The sequence below is a fragment of the Aphelocoma coerulescens genome, chromosome 14 (assembly GCF_041296385.1).
Source record: "Aphelocoma coerulescens isolate FSJ_1873_10779 chromosome 14, UR_Acoe_1.0, whole genome shotgun sequence".
Classification (NCBI taxonomy): Eukaryota; Metazoa; Chordata; class Aves; order Passeriformes; family Corvidae; genus Aphelocoma; species Aphelocoma coerulescens.
This window is the reverse complement of record NC_091028.1, coordinates 9,216,499-9,243,830: the sequence shown is the minus strand read 5'-3', so window position 1 is coordinate 9,243,830 and position 27,332 is coordinate 9,216,499. Positions and strand designations below refer to the sequence as shown.

The 27,332-nt window shown below is 58.0% G+C and overlaps 2 protein-coding genes across 2 annotated transcripts in view; both read left to right on the top strand.

Annotated features, from left to right (window-relative positions):
- The first annotated feature begins 1,081 nt into the window (after positions 1-1,081).
- On the top strand, positions 1,082-3,185 carry NPW (neuropeptide W). Its single transcript, XM_069030216.1, is given in 3 exon segments — positions 1,082-1,103; positions 1,106-1,659; positions 2,801-3,185. Coding segments are annotated over 3 exon segments (612 nt in total). The 3' UTR covers positions 2,837-3,185.
- Positions 3,186-10,352: 7,167 nt separating this feature from the next.
- The window catches only part of NHERF2 (NHERF family PDZ scaffold protein 2), a 33,287-nt gene continuing 16,307 nt past the window's right edge, over positions 10,353-27,332 (top strand). Inside the window, exons 1-2 of the mRNA XM_069030410.1 lie at positions 10,353-10,791; positions 14,884-15,141. Of these exons, the coding sequence (XP_068886511.1) occupies positions 10,582-10,791; positions 14,884-15,141 (468 nt within the window). The 5' untranslated portion in view covers positions 10,353-10,581. The remainder of the gene's footprint in view (positions 10,792-14,883; positions 15,142-27,332) is intronic.

The following is a 27,332-nucleotide window of genomic DNA, read 5'->3' as shown; positions in this document are numbered from 1 at the left end:
ACTTCTCCCGCCATGCCCAGCTCTGCAGGCTCTGATCCCTGCTGGGCCAAGGGGCTGGTTCCTACAGGAGGAGTATGTTGCTTGGCCAAGATCCCACACTCTGAGGGGTCCCCAGCATGGCTCTGTCCCCAGTGTGAGCCTGGAAACACATCCCCCGGAGCAGAGGGTCAGAGAACACCAACAACTGCAGGCTGGGCTGATGGAGAAAGTTTCCACTGGGAACTTGTGCTTGTTGGGTGGGAGAAGATGGGCCTGGATGGTAAAGGACTGGGGGATCCCAATGATGGGAAGCAGCCTGGCTGGATTCCCTTGGAGCATGTTAATATCAACAAGGAGAAATACCAACCTCTGCCTAAAGAAGCTGTGGTTGTCCCATCCCTGGGAGTGTCCAAGGCGGGGTTGGACTGGGCTCGGAGCAACCTGGGATAGCGGAAGGTGTCTCTGCCCATGGCAGGGGTGGGACTGGATGGGCTTTAAGGTCCTTTCCAAACCAAACCATTCCAGGATTCTAAGATGCTGAGATTAAAATTAATTAAGTTACTGTGTGGCCTGAAACAACCCCAGGAAATTATTTAGTCCTAGTTCAGCGTATAAAGCCAAGAGCTTCCCTAATAAACAGGAGGAACTGGAATTGCTCTCTGATGAGCATAAACTTGACCTGCATGGTTTCATTAAGGAATCTGGGGCGGGGGGAAGTCACCTGACTGGACTGGCAAAATTGATGCTGTTATCATAGTTAAGAAGTGTGTGGCAGAAGAGGAGGGGAAGCAGCCTGACAAATCCACTGCAAATGGTCTTGAGCACTTCACCAGAGGGAACACGGAGGATGCTCAAGAGTGCCTGGGATGCTCCAGGCTGCGAGGGAATGCTCAGAGGATGCTTGAGGCCATGGGGACAATGCTGAAGGCTTCAAGGAGGATGCCCACGGACGGTCGGGTTGCTTTGTGTTTCAGGGGATGCTCAGAGGATGCCTGGGGCCATGGGGAGGATGCTAAAGGCAACAAGGGGGATGCTCACGGATGCGCGGGATGCCGCGGGTTGCAGGGAGAAGCTCAGAGATGCTCAGAGGATGGTGGGGGCCATGGGGAGGATGCCGGCATCCCAGGGGGGGGCTGCCGGGGGAGGGCGGCCGGGGGCTGCAGGGCGGAGCCGCGGGGCCCCTCCCGACGGCGCTATAAACCGGCGGGGCGCGGGCTCGGGGCAGCCGTCACTGGGGCGCCCGGGGCCGGGCACAGCCCTGCCCGCACTCCGCCCTGCGCCATGGCGAGGGGACAGCTGTCGGGGGGCGCCTGGGGGGCCCTGGTGCTGCTGGGGCTGATGCTGCCGGCCGCTCCGGCGGGCGCCTGGTACAAGCACGTCGCCAGCCCCCGGTACCACACGGTGGGACGCGCCTCGGGGCTGCTGATGGGGGTCCGCCGCTCCCCCTACCTCTGGCGGCGGGAGCTGCCGGCCGAGCCCCCCCGGCACCCCGGGACCCCCACCGGGGACAGCCCTCCGCCCGCGGGCCGCCCCGCCGGGGAGAGCCCCCCAGCCGCCGGCTCGGCCCCGCCGCCGCCCGGCCCCGGCCGCCTCCTGCAGCGCCTGCTCCGGCGGCGCTGGGGCTGGGGCGGCCCCCGCCCGGCCCCCGCCCGACCCCCGCCCGGCCCCCGCCAGCCTCAGGTAACGCGCGGCCCGACGGGACGGGAGCGGGAGAGGGGGCCCGGGGGGGATCCGGGGGGCACGGTCGGTCCGCCGATGCTCCGGGATGCCCGAGGGATGCGATCCATGCACGGGATGTGGAGTCCTGCGGTCACTCTACGGCGCCCGGGGTGCTGGGGGGGTCACCAGGTCATGGGGAATGTGGAGCCTTGCAGGGGTTTCATCAGGAAATTGGGGTGCACGGAACCTTGGAGGGGCATCAGCAGGTAAGTGCGTGTTTGGAGGGGCTGCGTTTTGCCTTTAGGGCAGAAAAAGATCTGGATGTAGTGTCCAAGGTCAGGTTGGACGGGGCTTGGAGCAACCTGGTGTACTGGAAGTTGTCCCTGCTCATGGCAGGGGGTGGAACAGGAGGATCTTTAAGGTCCCTTCCAACCCAAACCATTGCAGGATTGTAGGATTTCTGTGTCCCCCGTTTGGTGCATCACAAACCTGCACCCTGTGGGACCAAGCTCCCCATGCCAGAGTGGTGTCCATGGGGTATCCATGGGGCTGGCAGCCCAGTGATGCTGGGATGCTCCCAGCATGGCCCCCCCCTCAGGACCCTTCTCCTGCCCCTCGGTGCTCAGCCAGGCTGTGTAGGACTGGCTCCAGGCTTTACATTTCTTTCCTCTTATGTAAAGCTGGAGCCAACATCCAGCTGAAATCCACTGAGGCTTTTAGCTGTTGGATCAGCCCCTGAAACATGCAGTTATATTCCTCCCCCACTTCATTTTTTTGGAGGAAATCTGGTATTAGAATCATTTTGGGAAAGCCCAGACAGGTCAGCCCAGCCCTGGATACGTCTGTGCTATCCCGGGTACCGCAGGCTCCGACCTGGGTACACTCATGCATCCCCCTGGTGTCCCACCCAAATTCCCACTGGGAGCCCTGTGGGCAGCTCCAAACATGGTATTTGGGTCTGTGTGGGGCTTATCTGCGTGCACGGTGCCAGAAAGGGAATCTGCAGGTCAGATCTGAGCCTGTGGAGGAGAAGATTTAATGAAAATTGTGAATGGAGCTGTGGTTTAAACACTGCACTGAGGTGAAATGAGGTCCCACGTGGGGAGGGAGGTGGTGCTGGAGCTGGATGCTCCAAAATAATCCATCCCCTCTTCTCTTCCAGCTCTTCCCGCTTGAAGACCTGGCTCTGACCCGCTGACGGACGTGGTGGAGATGCTTCCTGTGCCAGAAGAGCACTGACTGCCCCAGGTGGGAACTGCTCACCTGGCTGGCAGGGAAGGGTCTCCTCGGCAGATCTCCGGGTACTCTGACCTCTCTGAAACCACACAGACAATAGCATCCCAAAAAATCTGATTTCTCGTGGCCACTGCCCAGCAGCAGTGGTAAATTCATCTTGTTTCCAGGTCAGCCTTGCGCTATGAACTCGGGGAGAAAGAAACAGGGGAGATATTTATTTTTGTTTATTTTTTTTACATTTCTGTACTGGCTTGTTTGCAATCTGATCTAAACATGTACTGTTCGCTTCCTCGGAACCTGCCCTCATTAAAATGAGATGTGATCAAAGGAAACTTTGGCTTCCTGGTGCTGTTGTGGGGTCTTGGTGGGGTTTTTTTAAGAGCAAAACCTGGTCTGGCTCTGTACAGGGCAGACATGTCAGCAGTTGGGTCACTCCCAAATTTTTCTGACATGATTTAACTCTTTGACACAATTTTTTTCTGCAGTTTCACAGTAAATCTTTTTAACTGCCTGTTGGGGAGTAACTGCCAGGCCAAGTGCCAATTCAGATGACAAAATTTCGGGATATTTCCTCAACTGGGCTGTACAAAAACTCGGTGAGCCCCCACAGCTCTTCTTGTGTTTTTCCTGCTCAGGGTTTAATTTCTATATATTCCCACTGATGGAAATAAATGTCAATCCCCATTAAACAGGGAGAAGCCTCAGGGCTGGGCAGGAGCACATGGGAAAGGGGCGTTGGAGCGGGTGGAGTCTGGGATTTAGAGAAAACTGAGGTTTGGGGGGCTGAGTCTGGCACTGCTGAGCTTTAACCCACCAGCGGATTTTGCAGGAAATCTGACAAAAAGAAAGATTTCCACCCCTTTTAGATGAACCCCCTGCTCCTGCCAAGGTTTGTGCTGCCTCTGGCTGGGATCTAGAAGGAAAAACCCCTCATGGGGCTTGTCAGGGGAGCAGGGCCAGGCCGAGCCCTCCCTGCCACACTCCCCTCTCCCCGGGGGCTGCTGTCACCCCTCACTGGCTCTCAGGGAGGATTTCAGAGGCTGTAACACATGAAGGATCATTTTCTCTCAGTTGTTTCCCTACCAGTTTCTCCTCCATGTCCCCTCTCCTTCCCCCCTCCCACAATTTTCCAATTCCTGCCCTTCGATGGCGTGGTGCTCAGATGGGCCTGATGAGACACAATTGCTGCACTTGAATCCATCCCTGCCAGGAGCCATCAGTCCCTGGAGTGGCCGTGAGGCCAATTGCTCTTCTCCAGGAAAAGAAGGGATAAAATGAGGTAGAACATGTAAAGCTCAGCTTTGAACAGGAGGGTGCCCGGGGGGATGAAGGATGATGGGATAAGTGACCCTTGTCTGTCTGGAGCGAACACTTGAACGTGGCAGTTGCTGGAGTGAACCCAGCGAGACACTCAGTGAACCACAAACCCTTCACTCCTCACCTTGGAAAATCATTTTTCCTGTAGAGCAGGAGCTGATTCCCCACTGGGGCTGTAAAATGATTTCCTCTGTGCTCCTGTTTCTCTGGAGACATCTGGGCCTTCCCTGGGGGTCAATGAGCCCAATAAATGGAAGGAAGCTTAAAAAGGCATTTAGTTACCCTCCCACCTCAGGGCAGGACCCAGCCATCCCTATTGGATGTTAATCTGATCCCTTCTGAAGGCTGATCCTGAGGGAGATGCCACATTCCCCATGGTCTTCCCCATCACATCCCCTCATTCTGAAGGGCTGGCATGCCTGGACCATGGGGATCCCACGACTTGGGCCACAGGGACTCCTTGTCCAGGCCCCCGTGGATGTTCCAAAATGAAATGCAGCCACAAGGATGCTCAGGGGGAATGCCAGCACCTGGGATTTGCAGCTGGGAGCAAAGTGGGGTGACAAAAGCATTACAAAGGAGCATGGACAGGCCCAGAGCTGCAGTAGCACACTGGCTCCTGGCCCCATTCAGGGTCCTGGTGCTTCCTGATCCCCCGGAGCAGCTTTGCAGGGAAAACTGCAGCCAGGTACCTCTTTGGGATAAGTGGGGGGGCTCAGAAACCCCCAGGCGACAGTGGGACAAATCATCCCTTCCATCCTACCGTGCCCCGGAGGCTGTGGCGTGGCGGACACGGGGTGCCAGCAGTGCAGTGGCAGCCGGGTGGCTTTCCCATGCCCTCTTGTGGTGACACCGATCGCCACGGAGGTGGGGATGAGCCCTGCCACCGTGTCCCATCCCGGCGCTCCTGCAGGGTGGGGAATTGCCCCCGTGGGTGCCTCTCTGCCTGCGTGGCCATAGGTCCTGGAAGGGATGGAAGCTCCGGCTCTCTCCTATCCCACTGCTCCGTGTATGGATTTGGGCAGCCCCAGGGATGAGGCTGGCTCGGGGTGCCCATGCAGCACATCTGGGGTCTGGACCTGGATGTGGCCCAGGCCCATCCCCAAGGTGCTGCCTTGGCATCCTGCAGTTCCAGAAGGGGCTGGCGATGCCGCGAGGTTTCCCGGCCGGTGCCGCCGTCGCCCTGCCCGCGGTGCCAGCGGATGCGTTTTGTTCCAGGCCAAGAGGCCGGTGAATCCCAGGGACCGTGGCAGGCAGGAAGACGTCCCACCCCAACCCGGGGCAGCTCCCTTTCCTTCCCGGTTCCCTGGCCTCTCCCAGGGGAGCAGCAGCAGCCGGTGGGGGCTTTGGGAAGGGCAGAGGCTGGGACAGGAACCGGCCGGCCCGGGGGAGCTGCAGTGAGCTCACACCGGGCTGGCCCGGGCACACACAATGGCCCCTGCGGGTACCAGGAGGAAGAAAACTCCCCAAGGAATTTCCTCCATCGTCGGCTCTGCTCAGAAGCTGTTCCTCAGGGATGCAGGCCAGGAGTGAGCACATCTCTGGCTGTGGGTGGAAATCCCTTGCACAGAGCTGGCTGTCCTGAAAGGTCCCTGCAATGGCCCCAAATGTCGCTGTGGGGAGCCCTGGGCTACAGGACCTGGTGCTGAGCTGGGCTCTGCCAGAGACCCCATCCCTCCCATCCCCTCCTGTCCACACCTTCCCACTGACACCAGCCAGAGAACTGATGGAGACTGGAGATAAGGGGTAGGAGCTGCAGGGATCAGGAGGTGACGAGACCTCTGTTTCCAAGGTGTCCAGAGCACTGACAAAGTGACTGTGGCTTTGAGGCCCCGACATAGATGTCCCCAGCCAAGCTTCGGCAGCCCAGGGCTGCTCCTGGGCAGCCCAAGGGGAAATGCTGGATCAGGACCCTCCTGCAGGCCCCTCAGGTGTCCCCAGGCCCTGCCAGCCTGGAGGTGCCACTCCGTGTTGACTGTACACAGGGCTGTATTTGGGGAGCACCCACTTTGCTTTGGGGCAGCTCAGTTGCCACGGGCATGTGCCACCAGGAACAGAAGTGACCTGTGCCACCATGAATGGAGGTGACCTGTGCCACCAGGAGCACATGGTACTTGTGGGGATGGATGCTTCCAGGACTGGTTGCCCCTGGAGATGGATGCTGCCGAGGATGAGTGCTCGCAGGGACAGAGGGCCCCAGGGCCAGTGCTGCTCTTACATCCATGTCCTTGCTGTGGAAGGCACAGTGTGCCAGTGTGGCACCATCAGCAGCACCAGCTCAGGGAATGAGCTGTGCCAGCACCAGCCTCCTCAGGATCCAGTCCCTCTGGAGTTGCATTATCCATGGGGTTTACCTCTAGACACCAGACACATCCCAGCTCTTCCAGGGAAAGGTGCTGTTCTGCCTGGCAGAGGCAGTGGGTGTCTGTCCCACGGGGACACTGTGGGTGCGGAGCAGGGTGGCTTGTGCTGGCGTGTGGGAGCAGCATCCCTGGAATTCCCACGTGGAATGCTCAGGTGTGGCCAGCCTGGCTGGGAGCGTGGCCAGCTCCACGCCTGCACAGCACCCGGCATCACCGGCCCCTCCGGCTCAGCTCCCACAGCTCTGCCACCTCCTGCAGACAATAAAGGATCTGCCAGGTTGTGCAAGACGGATCTCCCGGCTCTCAGCAGTGTAGCTGAACTTTCTGGACTTTCACAACCCACAAAACCTGTAATTAATCCTCCTAATGATCAGTTCTCCTTCTATCCCCATCAATCTAACCTGGGAAATGTTTACAGCTCAAGAGTGCCACACACAGAGGCCCAGGGAAAATGAGATGGTGTTTTTTATGAGCTCTCCTCTCATTCCTGGTTCCTCCAGCAGCACAAATAAATCATCCCCTTCGAAATCATCCCCTGGGAGCAGCCAGGCCCAGCAGCCCCACGCTGAGTGATGGTGAAACAAGGGAGGAATGAGCAAGGAGCATGCGAGCCAGTGGGAAATCCCAAGACTTCATTTATTCCCATTTAGAGCTAATCACTGCAGTGGCAATGGCTCTGCATCTCCCAGCAGGGATCATCCAACATGAGGAGCATCCCTGAGCTTGGGCAGAGCTCCCCCCACACCCAGCAGAAGGTGCTGGGGATGGCCAAACTCCCCTGGGAAGTGGAGCCCAGTGAGCTCCAGCTCCAGGGTGGAAAGCTGGGTGTGGAGTGGGATGTGGATAAACACCAGCACTGACAGGGAGGAGGAGGCTGAGTGGGAGGAAGAGCAGCTCCCTGCCAGCTGCTCCCACGGCTGGGAAGGAACTGGGGTCTCAGGGAAACCAGGAGCAGTGTCTGGCAGCGCCCGGCCTGTTCCTCACCCAGAAAAGCTCCCAGCCCCCAGCTCAAGGGAGCGACCCACATCCTGGGAGAGGGATGGGCTGAGGGGGGACACAGAGAAGCCACCAGATCTGCTCAAAGCCACTCATGGAGCCATGAGTGAGGCACAGGGCTCTTGGCATCTTAGCAATGTGTGTGCTCTGGCAGAAGAGACCCAAAGGCATGTGGAAAACCTCCCATCCCTCTGGAAGCTCTGGCACAGCCCAGTGACTCCATCATCAACCATCTTCCTCCTCAAAGAGCTCCTCACCCTTCCACTGCCTCAGGAACAAGCCAGACTGAGCAGACTCAGGGAATCAGCTGAAGATTTCACAATTTCTGAATGAAGATGGATTTGTGGGCTCCCAAAATCCCCACTTGGACCTGCCAGGGAGCCTGAAGGGTGACTCTAATTTCCATAACTGGGAAAGTCTTTCCAGCACCTGCATTTTGGATTAGTGTTGCAACAGGACCAGGCCTAAAGCAAATGGGGCAGGACACAGGTGGAATTCTCTGTCACTGCTCAACCAAGTGCAGGGAGGGAATTGGAAGCAGATGTTGACCAAAAAGAGCTCCAATCCCTTCCAAGTCAGTGAGCTCCCAGGTCCCTGGACTGCCTCTGCTTCCAGTCTGGACTTAAATATCTGCCCAAATCAAAATGCACAGAAATTTAAATGGAAAAATTCTGCCTGAGCAGGATCTGCAGGATTTACCCAAGGCTCTGTCATTCCAGGGTGCAGGAACCTCTCTGTGCACTCTCTTTTTTTTTTTTTTTTTTTTTTTTTTCAATGAGACTTGGGAGGATGGGAAAAGACAGGATGGGAAGAACCAAAGGAATTTTTGTACCTTGTGAGGATGCACCTTTGCACAATGTATTTTGATGCTCCTTCCAGCTCCTTCTCCATCAGCTGCAGTGAAAAAATGCAGCATTTCCCTGTGATCCACGGCCATGCCAAAGGATGCACCAAGCTGTGTGTCCCAGGACAGGCAGGACAGCCTGGAGCTTTGTGCCAGAGGCACAACCACAGCCCCTAAAGTAGAAGGATCACAAAATAAATGTTCCATTTTAGGCTCACAAGGTGCTTAGGCAAAGATCCAGTGCTGAGTCAGGGCTCTACCAAGTCCCCTATGTTCTCTACAATAAATAGATTGGGTTTTGGGGGAAAAAATGCCTTTTGGAGACACTGAGGTCAAAAAAAATCAATAAATCCAGGGCACACTTGAGAAAATGCTTGTGCTTAAAAAAGAGCATTTAAAAAAAAATTCAAACAAGTGTTTCCCTCCTTTTTGATTTTTTTTTTAATTTGCCTGCTCCCAATGCTTTAAAAAAAAAACATTCAAAAGGGTTAAAATATTCACTCCGACCACCCGAAAGATTTTCTCCCTCTGTGTTTTTATTGCACTGAGTCAAAAGAAAAACTTTTTGGTTCAAATAAACTTGAAACAATTCCTTCTCCTCCCCCCTTCCCTCCAGTTTTTTGGTTTAGCCAGTGAGTGGAAAAATCAATTATTCGCACTCCTCTAGCCTGATAAAAAGCTTCAGGACTCCACAAAGAGGCTCAAGGGAGCACTTGTGCTGTACAGCAAATAAAACGGCCTACGAGTTTCTCAGCTCTCCTCTCGTGTCACCCAGGATTTTGTGCTGAGGTTGGCGCTGCTGGAGTGACACAGGGAGTGGAGGAGCCTTGGTGGGGCCAAAGCATCGTCACTGGAGGAACTAAAACATCCTCCCTTGGTGGGACATCACATCCTCCTGGTGGGGCATCACATCCTCCCAGTGGGACCAAAGCATCCTCCTTTGGGAGGACATCACGTCCTCCCTGGTGGGACCTCGTGGCTGCCAAGTGTGTCTGGAGCCAGGGGCTGAGCCCGTTCCCATCCCACGGTGACAAACACCCCAAGGGACAGCACCCAGTGCCCCCCACCCAGCCCCTTGTCTGCAGCTCCCAAAGAGCGTTCCACTGCCTGCAGGGAATGAGGTGGGAAGAACTGACAGAGATAAATAATGCCGTGATTTTTCAGGATACAGTCTCCAAGCATCTTTTTGGTTCAAGGGTTTTTAAGGGTGACTTTATGTATAACTGCAGTGGAAATAGGTTTTTTAAAGCAAACTACACATTAAAAGTAAATCAATATTAATTTCTGGAGCCTTTTATTTCCAGCCTCCAGCTGGCTGCTGTGTTTGCTTCAGCACTGTAAAATCTGGTGAGAAAGCTGTTGAGGGAGGAGAAACTGCAGAGAAAGGCCTGAGAACCTGTGTCAAAGGAATGTGACACTCAGTGCCATCACTGTGACAGCTGCTCTGGGTCACGCCCGCCTTGTAAAAGATTTCAAGGAAATAAAGACGAGGAATGCAAAAGGGTGAAGACGGGGATGTCTGTGTTTCATTAAACAAACTCAGTCCAGGTGAAACCCGGATGGCCTCTCCAAAGGTCAGCTGGGATGGAGTGGGAGCCTTTCCCCACCAGGAGTCATCGAATCCTGGGATGGTTTGGGTTGGAAGGACCTTAAAGTCCATCCAGTGCCACCCCTGCCACGGGCAGGGACACCTTCCACTATCCCAGGCTGCTCCAAGTCCCGTCCAACCTGGCCTTGGACATTCCCAGGGATCCAGGGGCAGCCACAGCTTCTCCGGGCACCCTGCGCCACAGGCTTCCAACCAGATGGCTGCTGCTGGGAGGGTTTTGGCCCCGGGGCTCCATCGGCCGCTGCTGCCGGTGCCGGTGCCGGTTCCGATGCCGGTCTCGCCCCGCCCGCCCCGTCCCTCGCTGCGGCTCCGCCCCGTCCCCTCCCGTCCCGCCGCCGTCCCCGCCCGCCGCGCTCCCGGTGCCGCGGGGCAGCCGCAGCATGGCCGAGCTGCGCATCGCCCCGGCCCCTCGCCCTGCTCCTGCCCCGCTCCCACCGCCGGCCGCGGCCGCAGCCCCAACCTCGGCCTCGGCGCCGGCCCCGGTCCCGACCCGCCCCTCGGCGCCCGCCCCGGGCCGCCCATAAAAGCGGCCCCGCGCCCGCCCAGCCTCCGCCGCCGCCGCCGCTCCGCCGCCGGCCATGGCCAAGGACCAGCTGAAGCCGCGGCTGTGCCGAATGCTTAAGGGGGAGAGCGGCTACGGCTTCCACCTGCACGGCGAGAAGGGCAAGAGCGGCCAGTTCATCCGCAAAGTGGAGCCCGGCTCGCCCGCCGAGGCGGCGGGGCTGCGCGCCGGGGACCGCGTCGTCGAGGTGAATGGGCTCAACGTGGAGCAGGAGACGCATCACCAGGTGCGGGCACGGACCGGGGCACAGCGGGGACGGGCACCGCGGCACCCCGGGCTGGGAGCCCCGGCGGCGTGGCTGTGCCCGGCTCCAGCTCCCTGCGGCGGGGGAAAGGGGGAGGGGGGGGTTTCACCCAAAATATCTTTGCTGGAGCATCCCCGGCCTGGGCAGTGCTGGTGGATGCAGCGGGTGCCCCCCTCCAAATGCCAGGCTGGGGCTGCAGGGGGGCTTTGCGTGCCCCGGGACCCGCAGCTGTGTGCGGGCGGGTGCGGGGTCGCGCTGTTGGGCGCAGGATGTTGTAATCGTGTCAAGGTGGGAAAGCCGAAGGTGTGTGGGGTTGGGCAGGGCTCTGCCGCGTTATGCAATCTGTGGTGGAAAGGAATGGGGAGACCCGGGCTTTATTTCCGGCTCTGCTGTGGGTTTTCTTGGCTGCTTTGGGCGAGCTGCGCCTGCTTGTGCAGCCCAGAGTGTAGGAAGATGCCTTAAAATCTCCAGATAAAGCTGTGCAGATGTTCAGCAGTTGGGCTGGCCAGAGAGCGATAGGGCTCGGAGGGGAGTCGTGGCTCTTCCTGACCACGCGGTGACCGGGGAGGTCCAAGGGAGCTGTTTCTCAGCTCTCCGGCAGAAGCTGTTTCAGGCTGTGGCATTTTCTGCTTGTAAAACTGGAACTTGCATTTGTCAAACAATTTAGTCTAAAAAAACCCAAGAAATGCAGAAAAAAACAAGCAATGAGGAAAAAAAAGAAGCGGTGAGGTTCAAGCTGCTGCAGTCCTGCCGGACACTTGGAGCCTGGCAGGGGCACAATTTGCCTCGTGGCTCGTGGGGCTCTGCAGGATTTAGTGTTTTAGTAACTTAAAACATCTGGTCAGCCCTACTGCCAGCTCTGCATGGGGGCAGAGCTGGGATGTGCCTCAACCCCGCAGAGTTTTGGGGGGCTGTGGGTTCCCAGACCTCACCCCCAGTTGTGGATGTTGCTGCGCTGAAGGTGAGGCTGAGCTGTCCAAGTGGCTCCAATAAAGCCCCGTGAACTCCTCTCCATGAGCCTGGTGGGGTTTCGTGGATAATCGAGCTTGTTTTGATGATCTGAGCCAGCTATGTGAAAGTTGATGTTTGTCCTGAATGTGATTTCAAACCCCTTGAAGGAGGATCCCCATCTTTGATCTGGCTGGGCAGGAAGGAGAGCTGTGTTCCTGTGGTGCCTTGGAAGCCACCAGAGCTCCCTGCTGGCGCTGGGCTGCTGGGGACGGGCGATAGCGGAGCCAGCTGTGTCTTTGAAATGTGCTGGGGCGTCCCAGTAGGTCAAGTGAAATGGGAGGGGGAAATTTCTCTTTTTTCCATTTTTTTGCTGCTGGCAGCAGGATGGAGCCCTGGCACTCGCTCCCTGCTGCAGAGCAGTGATTGGAACAGGGTGTCCCATCCAGGGTGTCAAGGCACTCAGTGCCTCGCTCTGGCTGCCATGGCACTGGGATCTACAAATGTGCAAGTGGTGGGAGCAGGAGCAGCCCTGCTGCTCTGGGATCACCCTTTTTCCTGCCTCGATACCACAAGAACCTCTTCTTTCCCCCAAAAACTACCTGGCACTGATGGGCCATGGGAAGGGCAATGCCCTGGCAGGTCACACGATGGCTCTGAGCAGCCACCTCACCATGGCCCTTCCTCGTGCTGCTCCTTCCCCAACCTTGACTAAGTAGCACTTCTCCATGTGCATGGGGCTGGAGCCTGCAGGACACAAGGCCTTGCTGTTCGGGTGTAACTGTGTTTCCAGCTGAAGCTGGCAGCATTTTTGTCTTTGTTCTCTGTTTTTTTTCCTGGCCTTGCCCAAGGAGCGAAGGCAGAACGTGTTCTCCGGGCGTTTCATGTCTTGGATGCAAAGCTGTATCCTGGCTCCTGTGTTCCTCCGAACGGGGCAGAGCCACAGCTCCTGCCCTCCTGCTGTGCCTGGAGCAGGGAAAGCCTCCTGGTCCCTGCAGAGCCTGGCAGCATGGAGCAGGGCACGGGCACCTCTGCAGGAGCTGCTCCTGGTGGCACCGTGAGTCCCTTGCTGGGTGGCTGTTGTTTGGCAAGGGTGGAAGGGCCCCAGCCGGCTCTGCTGGGCTGGCGCTGCTGTCGCCAGGGGTGAAAGTCTGCTTGGGTGGAGCTGCGGAAATCATGGGGCTGGGTCGGGTGCTGAGAAGATCCCAGATGTGCTGGGGAGGCTTCATTGTCTCCAGAAGCCAGAAGGACTTGAGGCCGGGAGCATGGCTTGGAAGCGGGTACGGTGCTGGGCAGGACCTCGCTGGGGGCTGCTGCTTTGCCTCCCATCTCTCTGCTCTGTCCCCAGCGAGATCTGCTGCCTTGGAAGGCTCCTCACATCCCCTTCTGCTCATTCCCCTCATGGGGAGGGGGTAGGGGGCTGCTCTGTGCCGCTCTCCATCCCTGCCTGGCTCAGCCCCTGGCGCTCATGAGACCTTTGCTCCATCGCTGCTCTCGCTGTGGCTGTTGAGGGGTTCGTCAATGGGGTGAGCCCAGCACTGCTCCACACCAGGTTTGGACCTTTCTGTGGACCCTCTGAGTTTCTCTGCAGTCTGTGGGACCCCTGTGATTCCCTGTGCTGCCTGGAGCACCCAAGCTGTGGGGTCTGGGGGATGTCACTGCAGGGCCAGCACATTCCCCATCTGCCTCTTTGTTGCTGCGGGTTGGCTGCTGCCGCCAGGTCCCCTCTGGGAGAAGTGTCCCTGCACGGGCACTGCTGGTGTCAGCAGCACCATCTGATGTCAGATCTAAATGGATCTGAACAGGAGCAGATGGATTTTCTGGGCCTGACGGATCAGCACCCTCCAGGCTGGTTATGGGTGGGAGCCCCGGCATCGCTGCCGTGCAGGCGGAGGTTGCAGTGGATGAGTTAGTTCAGGACGAGCAGCCTTGTCTGCAGCCTGTAAATTTCTTGCGGGTTGGTTTTTTTTCTTGTTTGCAGATACGGGCTCTGTTGACCTTGAGTGGAGCTTGCAGGGAGTAAATAAACGCTGGTTAATTGCGCATTAGGCTCGTTTGTCGCTCTAACCTTGGCGTGTCTGGTCACTGTGACCTAGATCAGAGCAGGAGCCCTGCAAGGAGCCCAAGGCTGCTTTTAGGGGGTTATGTCTGGGGTGTTCAGGGCCACCCCATGGCTGACAATAGTGGCTGAGCAGCACAGCCAGCGATGCCCCCCCTCCTCCTCCTTGGGATGAAGGCCTGTGCAGGGAGGAGGTGCCCTCAGTGGCTGCCAGCAGTGAGTCTGGGGGTGGTTTCCCTGTGGATGTTCTGGATTTTCCCTGTTTCCATCATAGCTCACCCTGGTGGGATTTACCCCCTGCCTGGCTGTGGGATCAGCTCCTCCTGGCTCTCCCCGCTGTGAGTGTCTGTTGGAGCCTCTGCCAGTCACTGATCCCTGCGAAGGAGCTTGGCAGCAGCAGGACAATGTCCCCATTCAGCACTGCCTGGAGCTGGATCCCGGCAGGGATGGGCTCATCTCCCGCTCCCAGCACTGGCTTCCCTTATCTCTGCTGGTCCCCAGCATGGACTGGCGATGGATGCATGGATTGGGCCATTTCCTTCCTAAATCCACCCAAACTGGGGGTAGCCTGTCCATCAGTGTGGCTGGGGACAGTCCAGCCCCCAGCTGCCCACATGGGTGCTTGGAGCCTTCCTGTGCACCCTGGCTGCTGCCCTGGATATGGGAGTAGAAAGACACCCTGGATCAAGGAAATGAGGGTGTTTGCTTGGTGGGGCAGACTGTGCTGTCCCCCCAAGGGACAGTGCCAGGCAGAGGTTTGCTGATGCTCGGGGGGCAGTGACAGCATCTGGAAGCTCCTGACTGAGCAGGAGGTGGTCCCAGGTGGCCTGGGCAAAGCTGCTGTGTGGCTGCAAGGCCTGGGCTGGAAGAGCCAGTACCATCGTCGCCAGGGATCTCCCAAAGCTGTGCTCTGCCCTTCTCCCCATCACTGATGGCTGGAAGCACTCACAAACCCTCACCTAGACCGAAGCTGCAGCACTGTGGGGGAGCTCATGGCCCTTGGGTGCAGCTCCTGCCATCCCCGAGTGTCCCCTGGGCTAGCGCTGAGCTGTCCCTGTCGTTCCCAGGTCGTGCAGCGCATCAAGGCCGTGGAGACGGAGACGCGCTTGCTGGTGGTGGACAAGGAGACGGACGAGTACCTGTGCAGCCTGCGGCTCACCTGCACCGAGGACATGGTGCACAACGGGATCCTGCTCAGCTCTGCTGTGCCACCTGCCAAGGCCCTGGCCAGCGACAACGGGGAGGTCTGGAAGCCGCAGCTGGATCTCAGTGGGGGTAGTCTCCAGAGGCATTCCCACAGCTTTTCCTCACATGGCAGCAGGAAGGTGAGGGCAGAGCGGGGCTGTGGGGAGCGGGTGTGACCCCCTGGGATCTCCTTCCTCTTTGAGCACGGCTTGTCCCATCAGAGAAAAACATTCTGTGTGTGACTGCCAGCTTGGGGACCCCATGTGTCCCAAGCTGCCCTTTGGAATCTCTGGATCCAAGCAGCATTGGCTGTTGGGGGCTGTGCATTCCCTCCCCTCCGGTGCCCCCTGAGGGTCTCCTGAGCTGCTGGGGGGACCTGTGGGAGGTTGTCAGCCCTGCAGACGAGTGTACCCTGCAGTGCCTCCCCCAGGACAGGCTGCCCAGGGCAAGGCTATGGCCAAGCTGGAGCTCATGAATGAGCTTCTCTCCCTCCATTATTTGCAGGAGGGAGGGAACATCTGGGGCAAAATAGGAAGGAAATTGGCTCTTTTTAAGCAGCATGGGTCTGGCCTGTGATTCGGCACTAAGTGCCTTTTATTAGTAAACTCCTTTCCAAAAGGGAAGGAATTTGGGGTGGAAAACGTCCAGTTTCCATGGCTGCAGGGGCTGGCGGAGACGGCGCAGGCTTGTGCTGGGCTGATAGCGGGGCTGGCTCCCAGGCTGCCCCTGCTCCAGGTGGGAATGTAGCCAGAGCTGTATGGGTGCTGTGTGGCTGAGCTGGACACTCCAGCCCTGCTCCACAGCCATCTGTCCTTTCCCATCCGTGTTCCCTCTCTCCTGTGCTGCTGGCCACAAACACTGGTGTTCAACAGCCTCTTCAGCATGGAGCTGCTGTGGGCATCCCCCTCCTCCTCCTGCCTGGGGGCCCTGCAGGGGCTGCAGTGCCAGGTCGGTGTCTGTCCCCTCAGAGCAGGCGTGGTGGCTGAGTGCTGGCCCAGAAGTGGCTGCTGAGCTGCCCGGAAGACATCCACGGGAAAGTCAGGAAAATGCTGGGTCTTCAGGAACCTCTTGTGGAGAAATCCCCCTGTGCAGATAAGGGGTGATGCTGGTATGAGGCAGGAGGAGCCCAGCAGTAGAGGGGATCTCACCTCAGATCCTTCCCTCTGGAGCTGTTCGGAATCTTGCAGAGGAGGATCCTCCTTCCCTGGGGCTGCCAGGGGCAGGCTTGGAGGCAGTGTTTTATTTTTCTGTATTTATTGCCTGATTTGAAGCTGCTGGATGGTCTGTGTGAGGATGATGGTGGCTGTGTTTCCCCTGGGGCTTGGAGCCCCCCTGGGACAGGCAGTAGGAGAGGAGCCATTCCCAAGCAGAGGGTGGCTGTGCATGGCTGAGGGTGGCTTTCCAAACGGGGCATTTCCTCTCCTGCTCTGTTCCGTGAGCTGGTCGGGATCCAGCAGCGTGTGCTGACGGGAAGTCAGGCCGGGGGAACAGGACGGTCCTTTCCGGCCTTTGGGTTTTGGCTCCTCCAAGGAGAGGGTGGGACTGGGAGAGCTGAGCAGGGCTGGGGTGGGAGCGGGGAGCAGAGCCCGTGTTCCCCTCAGAGGGGCTTTTCCTGGGCATTCAGTGCTCACCGTGCTGGAGACGGGGCTGATGTTTGGGCTGGACAAAGGGAACGGACTCCAGGGATGATTCCCCCGTGTAGGGATGGGGATGGGCTGCTGAGCATGTCAGGCCAGCAGCTGGTCTGCTCCTGCCTTGGCAGCTCTCAGGAGAGCTGGGCACTGCCAGCTGTCCTGGCCAAGGTCACTTCTTGGTGCTGGGGCCATGTGTGACTCTGGGGTGAGGCCAGCGGTGGCTGGAGCAGCAGGACCTGCATCCTGCTCCTGTGCCTTGCACTCCTGCTTGATTCAAGGTGGTAAAACCTGCTCCAGGCTCTTAGGCTGGGTGGTGTGTCCCTCCTGCTGGCTCCCAAAGCAGCTGGAGGCCAGGGTATGGTGGATAAGAGGTGGTGGACCCCAATTTCTGCCCTGCTCAGCCCCCCAGTGCCGTGTCCCTCCTACAGGGCAGCTTGAGCCTGACCCTAATTCAGCAGATCACAGGCACTGGAATGTGCAGCTCCCAAGTGTGAGGGGTTTTTGGGAGATTTCTGCTGCTGCAATGGGGCTGTGACAGCTGGGATACACTCAGAGATTTGTCCCCAGCCAGATTTAAGGTTTTTGTGAGCTTCACTTGCGGCATTCAGTGAAGGAGAAAAGGCAGCTCCCTCCCCCCTGCAGACCTGTGGCCCCAGCCTGCCCCTGTGGAAGCTGGGGCTGATGCTCCGGGCTGCTCCCAGGGAGCTGCATTTTTGTGAGCAGCATTTGTTTATATAAAGGCTGGAGTTTTCCTGGATTTGAGGCCGGGGTTGTTCAGGGCAGTCTCCTTGTTTCAGAGACGAGCAACTGAAACAAAACGAGGAGGGAAATCTGGTGGTTGTGGTGGGCAGCGGGAGGTGATGGAGCAGGGAGGGTGGGCACAGCCCTGCCACCCCCCAGTGCTGTCCCAGATTTATTTCCCAAGAGGGGTGACCCCCCCTGGAGCTGCCATGAGTGGGGAGGTCACCGTGCACCCTGGCAGGGACCTGGTGGCCAGGACCTCGTGCTCCAGGAACCTCGGTGATGGCATGAATAATTCAGCACATATTTAAAATCCTGCCTGGGGAGCAGGTCGGCAGGGCTGGCAGTCAGCAGCTGTGGCTGTCACAGCTCTGCTGTCCCCAGCACCGCGGGGATTCATGCCCTGTGTGGCTGTGGTGGCACAGGGACCCGGGACTGCCTTGTCCTGTCCCACAGAATTGTGCCCATTCCTGTGTCTGCTGGGCTGGGGGATTTGTCCCTCACTGCCCATCCCACTCTACCCCCTGGCAGGGTACGTGTCCTCCATACCAGATACTCCCCTGTCCCCAGCTGGTTCTGGTGGCCACCAGGCTGTTTCCTGCATTCCCAGGGCTCTGGCTCTGCCAAGCTCCAGCACCCCTGGCAGGTCTGGAGGTGAGGGCTGGGGGGTCCCAGTGTGGCAAGGGCTGCTCTGGGTGCTTGGTGTGAGCTGTGTTATTGGCAAAGGTGTCTTTGGGCCATGGGTGGCTGGAATTAAATGCCTGGGCTGGTGGTGTGTAGAAGGCAGGTGAGCTGCAGGGCTGCCAGGGCCTCACCTGGATGCTGCTGGTCATTTCAGAGGTCTCTGTGGTGGGCAGGTGTCCTGGCCCAGGGCTGGCAGCACCTTTGCAGGGGCCGTGGCTCAGCTGTCCCATTCCCACTGGGCACTGGGAGGGATGTGCTGGCAGTGGGACTCTGTTATAGCCCCATTAGGCTGTGTGAGCCACATTAGGGCTGTCCTTGGGACTCACTGTCTTCTCCAGGTGTGTTTGTAGGAGAAACAAGAACAACAGCAAAGCCAGAGAGGTGTTGGGGGTGATGCAATTCCCTTCCTTCGTGCTCTGGTCTGCAGGGAGTGGGTGTGCAAAGGAACCTTTACAACCTCTGCGAAAGATAAACTTCTCCAGAGTTTATCCTTTGGAGAACAAACCCACAGCTTGTAGCTGCTGGATTCAAGCCTGTTGAGTCTGGGAATTTTCATGGGGGGGAATTAGTGGCTGGTTGTTGATTGTCCCCTGCTCGGGGAGGAGCGTGTCGCCTTAGGATTGCTGCTGGCAGGAACTGGAGGCAGCAGGATGGTGTCCCTGGGGTGACACGGGGGTGGTGGCAGCTCCTGAGCCTCCTGCGTGTCTGGGGACAGATGTGCAGCTCTCTGAAGGACAGCGGCTGGGCGCCTGTCGGGACCAGGTGTAGGGTCAGTGCTGACCTCGAGGCAGTAAATATTTACCCTTCTCTTTGGGTCAGGAGTAAGAACTTTTCTCTGTTGCAAATAAACCCCTTGTGTTGTGATGTCTTCTGCCACAGAGCTGCAAGGGGAGTAACTCAGGACAGATGTTTTTGGAGCACTTTGCCAACTCAGTTGAGGCCCAAAATTTAGGGCTTGTAGAATAACCACAAAGATGTAATAAAACCAAACATGAGCAGAAATGTCTGCAGCAATTATGCAATTTAAAAAAATAAATAAGTGGATGGTTTGAATTAAAGCACTTCCCTGCAGCATCTTCCACTCCCTGTGGCAGGCTCAGATCTGTGGGAGAGGGTGATGGGAAAGATGGCAAAGCTCAGCCCTGGCACAGCCTGGGTGAGGTTCCTGCTGTGCAGAGAGAGGTTTGGGGAAAGCCTCGGGCACAGAGCCCAAGGAGCTGTGGCTGTGTCCCGGTGCATTCCCTGCCCTTCCCACAGCAGCTATTTTTGGGGATGCTCTGGGTCTGGGAGGGCAGAACCGAAGGGAAGCCATGTTCATGCCCATGGGGACAGCAGGGATGTGTCACCCTGGGAGCTGTGCCCATCTGTGCTTGAAGACAAACGGGGGCTGCACGGCTGTTCCTGGCTGAGGACATGGGATGGGGTGGATGAGGAAGGGAAGGTGCCTGTGGGGCTGGAAAGCCTCTGCCAGCCCCCTAAGTCCTTGCCTTGGGCACCCCCGTGGCCATGAGGGGTCTGCATTCTGTGGGAGCTCAGCCAGGAGTGGCACAGGGATCCCTTGCCTTTGGGATTAGTGCTTCAATCCCGAAGCAGCGGCAGCAGTCGGGCGGAGCTGTGGGGACCCTGGCGCTGACCCCGCTGCATTATTGATGTCGCCGGGCTCTGGCATCGCGTGTCACCGGGCTGGGGGTGGGCTCTGGAGCAGCTCCAGCTCGGCACCTCGGGAATGGAGCCTGGGGCACGTGGAGATGCAAATCCTCATCCCTGGAAGTGTCCAGGGCCAGGTTGGACGGGGCTTAGAGCAGCTTGGGGTAGTGGAAGGTGTCTGAATGAGATGAACTTGAAGGTCCCTTCCGGTCCACGCCATTCCAGGATTCCGTGATGATGGTGGGTGCTTGTGCTGCTGCAGAGGCTGGGAGGCTCCGCATCCCAAAGCCCTGCAGATCCCCACGCTGGGAGCGGGGCAGCCCCAGCCTCGTGCCCCACACAGCCCTGTCTGCCCTGTCCCTTGTGCATTGACACTGTTCCCTTCTGTGGCTGTTTTGGTGTGAGTTTGGGGCTGGCAGTGGTATTTGTGGAGCTCCAGCTCTGGCTGGGGTGAGCAGCGTGTGCTGGGCATCACCACAGCACTCAGAGGAGGTGCTGGAAGGGTTCTGAGCCAAATCCTGCTGGAAACACTCCCCGTTCTGGACGAGTTTCCCTGGGGGGTGTAAGGTGAAGGAACCCCGTGTGATGCTTGGCCGGGTGAGCCCCGGGGTCCCGCATCCATCCTCCCCGTGCTGTGGGAAGGGGTTTGGATGCAAAGCGCTCCCTTTCGTGTGCACGGGGGCTGTGTCCCAGCCCCAAGGCTCGGGAGCCGTGGGTGGGCTGCGGGACAGGGCAGGGGGCTGAGCAGGCGTCCCCCGGCTCCAGCCTGCCTGGCCTTGCTGGGGCAGTGGAGGAGCGGGGCTGGGGGCTATTTTCGTGCCGGGGCAGCGCAGGAAGCCCCTCCCCGGGAGGAGAGCATCCACCCCGCGGCACAAACTTCCTCCGCCGCGGTATTTTTAGTGAAACACAAAGCGGGTGGGAGGCGAGAGGCAGATTAGCATCGGGAGGAGCCGTGCCCTGCCAAGAGCCTTTGTTCCCGGAGCCGCACGCTCCCGAGGGACGCCCGGTCCTGCGAGCGGGCAGTGGGGTCACCCCGGGACCCCCCAGCTCCCTGGGAAGGGGCGGGAGGGTGTGGGGGTGCTGCTCCCACCCCAGACCCGGCTGCGGGGCGCTGATGTTGCCGACACCTGGAGATGCTGCGGGTGGTCCAGCCGGTGCTGATCCCTTCTGCATCCTCGAGTAATCAAAAACTTTCCCTCGAAATGATCGGGAAGCTGATATTAAGTGGGAACTGCTGGAAGTGCAGCTCTCCCCAGCCCCCTCCGCTCTCAGGGATGGGCTCCAGCAGCTTTCCTTCAAAACCAGCCCTGCTCACGAGTGGGCTCTGGGCCAGCTGACGACGGTTCTGTTCAATAGCAGAACTAGTAAATGGTTTAGAATAAATTAAAAATCTTCTGGCAGCGGTGGGGCCTTCTGCGTGTGCCCTGGCAGCTGCACAGAGCCTCTGCTGTGCCTCTGCTCCGTCCCTTGGAGCTCCTCCAGCCTGCTCGGGCTCGTGGGCTTGACATGGCAGAGGAAACCTTAAAATAATATTGGGTTTGGGTTTTTTTGTTTGTTTGTTTGTTTTTGGGTTCTCTGTTTAGTCCTCAGACCCAAGTGAGTTGTGGAGAAGGGGATGCGCTGCACATTCCCAGGGCTGTCCCAGCACTGCTGTGCAGTGTGGATGGATAAATCATCTCCAGGGATTGGATCCTGAAACTGCTGGTGCCTCAGGTGGTGCTGTGGATCTGGGGGAATCCCAGCTCCTTCTGCCCAGCCCCTGGACATGGTGCTGCTCTCACCTGGAGTTGTGGGATTGCTTTTGGGGAATGGAAACACGTGGAGCAAAGGTGCCACGTGCTGCTGACTTCCAGTGTGAATTCCCAGGCTGGAGGGGCCCAAGGCTTCCAGCTGCCAGCCAGGTACACCTGACTTGCAAAAGAGGTTTTGAAGAGCTCCTTTTAACCCATAGAACACCATTCCTTGAGTGCTCAGAGCCCTGACAGTGTGGCATCACTTCTGTGTTGTTCATTCCTGCCCTCCAGTCTGGGGGAGCAAGGCTGTGAGGAGGAATGATACCCAGCACTATAAAAGAGCTCAGAGTGTAAGTGAAGGTCTGTTCTGAGCTGGTTTTGTCTCCCAGTCCTTTGTTTTGTCTCTGGATACAGAGATTTTACAGGCACTGGTGGTGGGAGACTCTAGGTTGGGATATGAGAAGGCAAAAATTAAACTTGTAATCAGTAGAGGGTTTCTCCGGATCCACAGGTCTCTGTAAAGAAGGAATTGAACCCCAAGCTGTTGATATAATTCTTTCTGGCAAGGTCCATATTGTAATTTAATTTCATTACATTTTGCCTGGACTCCTGAATGTTTTGGTTCCATTGCCGTGCGTGTTCAGACCATATCCAGAAGTGGAGCTGGATTTTGTTGGCTCAGTGTCTCTCTTTTCCCACTAAAGCTTTGTAGGAGTTTGTTTCCAGGTACAAGAAGCTGGTGGGGGATGTTTGTTAGTGGTGAGCCTGTGCAAGCTGAATTTTAGCAGTTTTGTGAGCACTGGGAAGGGAAGGAAGACAATTCCCTGCAGGTGTGGTGAAAGTGAGAGACTGCTCAGTGGGCAGACCATTCTGGAATGGTGTGGGTTGGAAGGGACAGGTCAGTTAATCCACCCCCTGCTATGGGCAGGGACACCTTCCACTATCCCAGGCTGCTCCAAGTCCCATCCAACCTGGCCTGGGATACTTCCAGGGATCTGGGGGGAGCCACAGCTGCTCCGGGCACCCTGTGCTAGGGCCTCTCTGCCCTCCCAGCCAGGAATTCCTTCCCAACATCCCATCTATCCCTGCTCTCTGGCAGTGGGAAGCCATTCCCTGTGTCCTGTCCCTCCATCCCTTGTCCAAAGTCCCTCTCCTGCTCTCCTGGAGCCCCTTTAGGCCCTGGAAGGGGCTCTGAGGTCTCCTTGGAGCCTTCTCTTTTCCAGGCTGCACAACTTAGACTGCCTGGCCATGGGTCTTTCCCTTGGGAGGGTCTCCAGCCTGGCACTGAGCTGTCCCAGGGATGCTTGAGGAAGGAGTGGGGCCAGGAGCAGCAGTGAGTGGGTGTCCAAATGTATTCCTGGGCCTCTCCATCACCATCTGCTGGGGTGGGGTTGCTGCCTCCCCAGCCGGAGCCCCACTGCTCCCCAGGGTGCTCTGTGATTAAACCCTCTTATGGAATTACAGGGACTAATCCCGTTAAAGATGGGAGCAGCACAAAAGGTGGTGGGAGGGCTAATCCTCTGCTCCAGCCTTGGCAGGCTGAGCTCCCACCCTTGGGAATGTGGCCCTGCCACCTGGCTGGGCTGGCATTCCCTGGGAACTGATGCTGTGCCCCAGGGAAGGTCTCCAGTGGCTCTTCCCCATCCCTGACAGCTCCTGCCTCACTGTGTCCAGCACTAGGGCTGGCTCCTTCCTGCCACACCAGCAGTGCCTCGTGAGCAGCCAGAGGCCATGCCAGGTAAATCAGTTAATTCTTGCCTTGGGGTTGTTCATGGTTAGCAGGATTTAATTAAGACAAGCCCTAATTAGTTCTAAGCGGGTGAGTAGTCGGCTTTGCCTGGAAGAATTCCCTGCTCTCGTCTGTCAGCTGGGCTCCACTGGCATTGGGGGGCTGAGCAATGGGGATGTGGGAGACCCTGTATCGTGCTGGAATGTGGGGATAAAAATCCCCTCGGAGTGGCTGATGGGTTGTGCTGGGCACCCAAAGCCCTCTTTTGGTTTTGTGAGCGCTGTTCTGGGGCTGTTCCCTCTTTCCTGAGGCTCTGTGTTACCCTTGCCATAGGCACGGATGGCCGCATGCCCAGAGCCCCAGGGCTGGCACCGTCACCCCCTTCACCCCAGGTTTATCATCAGGAGCAGCTGGAGCTGGTGCTGGCTCCGGGGTTATCATGGGAGATCGTCCGGCTGCCCGGGGCTCACAGGGCTCCAAGGGCCACCCTAGCCCCTTTATCTACCCCAGCCCTGTTCAGCCAGAGATAAACTCAGCTCTCTGGCAAGGGGCATCATCTGTGGCCCCCTCATTTTTAAGAAGCTTGGTTTAAGAAATGCCATTTTTGGAGCTCAGCAGAACGAGCCCTGTGATTGCGTCAGGTCTCGGTTTGATCCTGTGTTTCCCAGCAGTGTCGTGGGATGGAGCTGGTGCCAGCGTTGTGCAATGGGGGCAGTGACAGGAGGGTTGGAGGGGGAGGTCAAGGGAAACCCCAGCAGAACTGGAGGCTGTGGGTGCTGTGCCCAGCTCAGCAGATTTTGTGCAGAAGCTGTGACTTGGGGGTTTTTGGGAGAAGGGAGTAGTTTACGTGTCATGCTGAGGGGCTGGGACCAAGGCTCCTCACCCCGCTGCTGCTTTTTGGAAAATTGCACCCCTGGATATTTTATTACAGGATTTCTAAACACAAAAGGCCTCACATTGGGTGACCCCAAGCGTGAGTGCCCCGGCGCTGGCTTTGCTCTCATTACAAGGAATGCAGAGGATGTTTGGAGCCCTCCCCCTGCCCCATTTCCTCCAGCGAGCTGGGCTGCCCGGCCAAGACAAATATTGGGAGTAAACTATTGAACTTCCCTGGGCCCAGCACTCACAGAGCAGTGCCTGTTCTCCCCCTTCCTGGGCAGGGGCCGGGCTGGGGGTGCAGTTCTGTCCCCCTGCCCTGTGTCCATCGCACTCCTTGCTCCCAGGGGGGCTTGGTGGCAGAGCAGGAGGAGAAAACAAGCCCCAAAGGGACAGCATGATGGCTTGTGCCATCCTTCCCACCCTGCATGTGCTTTATTGGGCTCTGCAAGGCTGAGTGTAGCACCCCCATGACCTCTTCTCCAGGGTGGGGGCTTGTGGAGGGGACCAGGAGCCCGTGTCCTTGCTGGCCTGTGGTGCAGAACGGTTTTCCCCTTTCCGTGTTAGATGCCTTGACTAACAGCTGGCTTTCTGCAGGGCACTGGGATTGCACCTTATCCCTAAAAAATCAGGCACTCAGGGCAGGTCTTGGTGGGTTTGAGCAGTTGGTGCTGGCCCTGGGGGCTGTGGGGTTTGGTGTGTGGTCCTGTGATGGTGACCCCAGTCCCACAGCCCTGGTACGGGGAAAGCCAGGAGTACAGAGCCCGAGCAGCCTCAGTCCTTGGGAAAATACTTTTCCTTTCCCAAGAACCCTCCCTGTCCTGGGGTGCAGGGTGTTCTCGGGGGTGGGAGGTGCTCCCTGCAGTGCCTGGTGCATCACAGAGCCCCCTCCACCTCGAGGGGTTTTCCTTGGAAGCCGCAGTGCCAGGCGAATGCTGTGGGAGCACAAAGCTGCAGGACTGGATTCCTGCTGGTGACCCAGGGTCACTGAAGGCCAGGAATGGGGCCAGCACGAACGAATGTTTGGTGATTGCTCAAGGCCTGGCTTCAAAAAGCAGCTGGGGAGGCTGAAGGGCGGCTGGGCAGAGCCTGAGGGTGCCCAGCTCTGGTACAGCCCCAGCTGGAAGTGATGCTGAGCTCGGGTGGGAGCCGTGCCTGGGGCTCTGCCCTGTGCAGGAGGCTCCCTTTGGGCTCCATCACCTCTCCATGGAGATGTGCTGTTGGGGGTGGCAGCTCTCTGATTTGGGGTGTCACGGACTGGGATGTGTCTGTGCCCTGGGGGACACGAGCTCTGTGTGGCAACATGGCCCCCATGGAGGGAGGGAACACTGTGGGATTGGGGAAGCTTATTCCCAGCAATCTCCCTCTGCCTTCCCATTGTCCAGAGCAATCCCTCCTCTCGCCTGGGGGTTCATGCTGAGCGTGGGAAGGACTTTTTCCCCTGTTCCAGCAGCTCAAGCTCTGCACAGCGACCGATGCTCTTTTCCCTCCGACCCTGTGGAAAACTGATCCCTCTGGATCTGCTGAGATCCCTTTCAATCCAGAGCGGAGATTCCATGTTTCTCCTCTCGGACAGATCCCAGACTGCCAGGACTCACGTTGCTGCCCCACATTGTCCTGGAGCTGATCCCTCTGGAGCAGAGGAGCTCTCTGGTATCCCGGCTGCTTGTTCCCTTGGCAGATCCTGCTGGAAAACTTGTCTCTCTCCATGAAAACACGTGCACGTGGCGGTTTCGGTCTCTCCATCCTCCCTCCCTCCCTCCCTGGGCTGGGCCAGCTGCTCCCTGCTCCAGCCAAGCCTGTGCTGCTGTTGCTGGCTCCAGCCCTGCCCGGGGGGAGAGCGTGGGTGCCTTTGCTGTCTGAGTCTGCTCAAACGCCAGCAAAGAGGGGAAAAAATGCTGCTTCCCGCAGCTTGTGGCTGAGAAATTCCCCAGCTGTGGGGTTGCCAGGGAATGGCCGGGACAGCTCTGTTTGAGACGGTGCTGCTGGGGGGGATCAGCTGGACCCTGTGGGGTGGACAGGGCTGGTGTTCCCACAGCCGGGGTGTGCCTATCGGGGACCCTCACCCAGGCTTGTCCCCACTGGGGACACGACGTCCCAAGCAGGACGTGGTTGGGTGCAGCCCCATCTTGAGAGGCCCCTTTGTGCTCAGGGATTTCTGTAATGCTGTGGTGCTGGGGATTTCGGAGAGGGGCAAATCCAGGCTTACCCCCGCACCTCGGGGCAGCTGTGGTGAAGGTCAAGCTCTGATTTCTTTGGCAGGAAATTTCCTGGAGGTGAAGCCCTGATGGGAGCTGTGAGGAAAGTGCTTTTCTCACTGCCCCAGTGCCGGGGTGGGAGCGGTGCCATCCCGCAGCCTGGCAGCGCTGTCACCGCGGGCTGCACCTCGGGTGGCCTCCCCACCCTCCACATCCCTCTTGTTTTCCCCTGCCTGGCACTTTCTTGGGATAGCAGCCCTCTGGCTGTGCCTGGGGCACAGCTCTGGCAGAGTGCTGGCACAGCTTCTCTGCATCCCACAGCATGTGGGAAGGACCAGGCTTGGGGGTGAGCTGGGCACTTTGGTAGAAGGCACAAAGAAGGTGCAAACCTCTTCTTGCTGCTGCTGTGGTGACATGGGATGGTGAAGGGCCTCATTAGTCTTTTGTAATTACTTTTGCACCACCCTGGCACCAGTGACCCCCACTGTCCCCTCTGCTGTGTCCAAAAGGGCTGCAGGGCTCAGGGCAAGTGTCCATGGGGCCAGCAGGACCCTGGTGAGGCTCAGTGCCCACTATGGGCATCATCCTTCCCCTCCAGGGCTAGAAGGAGCTGTGCTGCACGTCCGGGTTTTCTGTGGCATGGCTGATCCTCCTCCTCGCAGGGACTGTCATCAGAAAAATCCCAGAAGTATCCAAATTACCCTATCAGCTGCAGCTTGGCCGTGGCTGGACATGTTCCACTGCTAATTGGAATCACTCACTGCCATCCTCACTCGCTGTCTTTGTGCTGCCTGTTGGCAGAGAAAGCAGAGGGATGCATCCAAAGGGCACTGGGCATGTGCTGGTGCAGCCCCCCAGGATGGCAGGAGGATGCTGGGGGAGCAGCACTGAGAAAACAGCACAAACCTCGGTCTCTGCTGCCCTTAAAATAAATACCAATTTTTTTTATGCTTCTGTTACTCAAACCCAGCTGGAGCAATTTAAATAATTGGAGTAATTTGAATAATGCAAGAGATTTAAATAAGATACAACAGCCCAGAACTTGTGTTGGGGACAGGCAGGTGAGGGGCCTGTGGTGACACGGGGCTG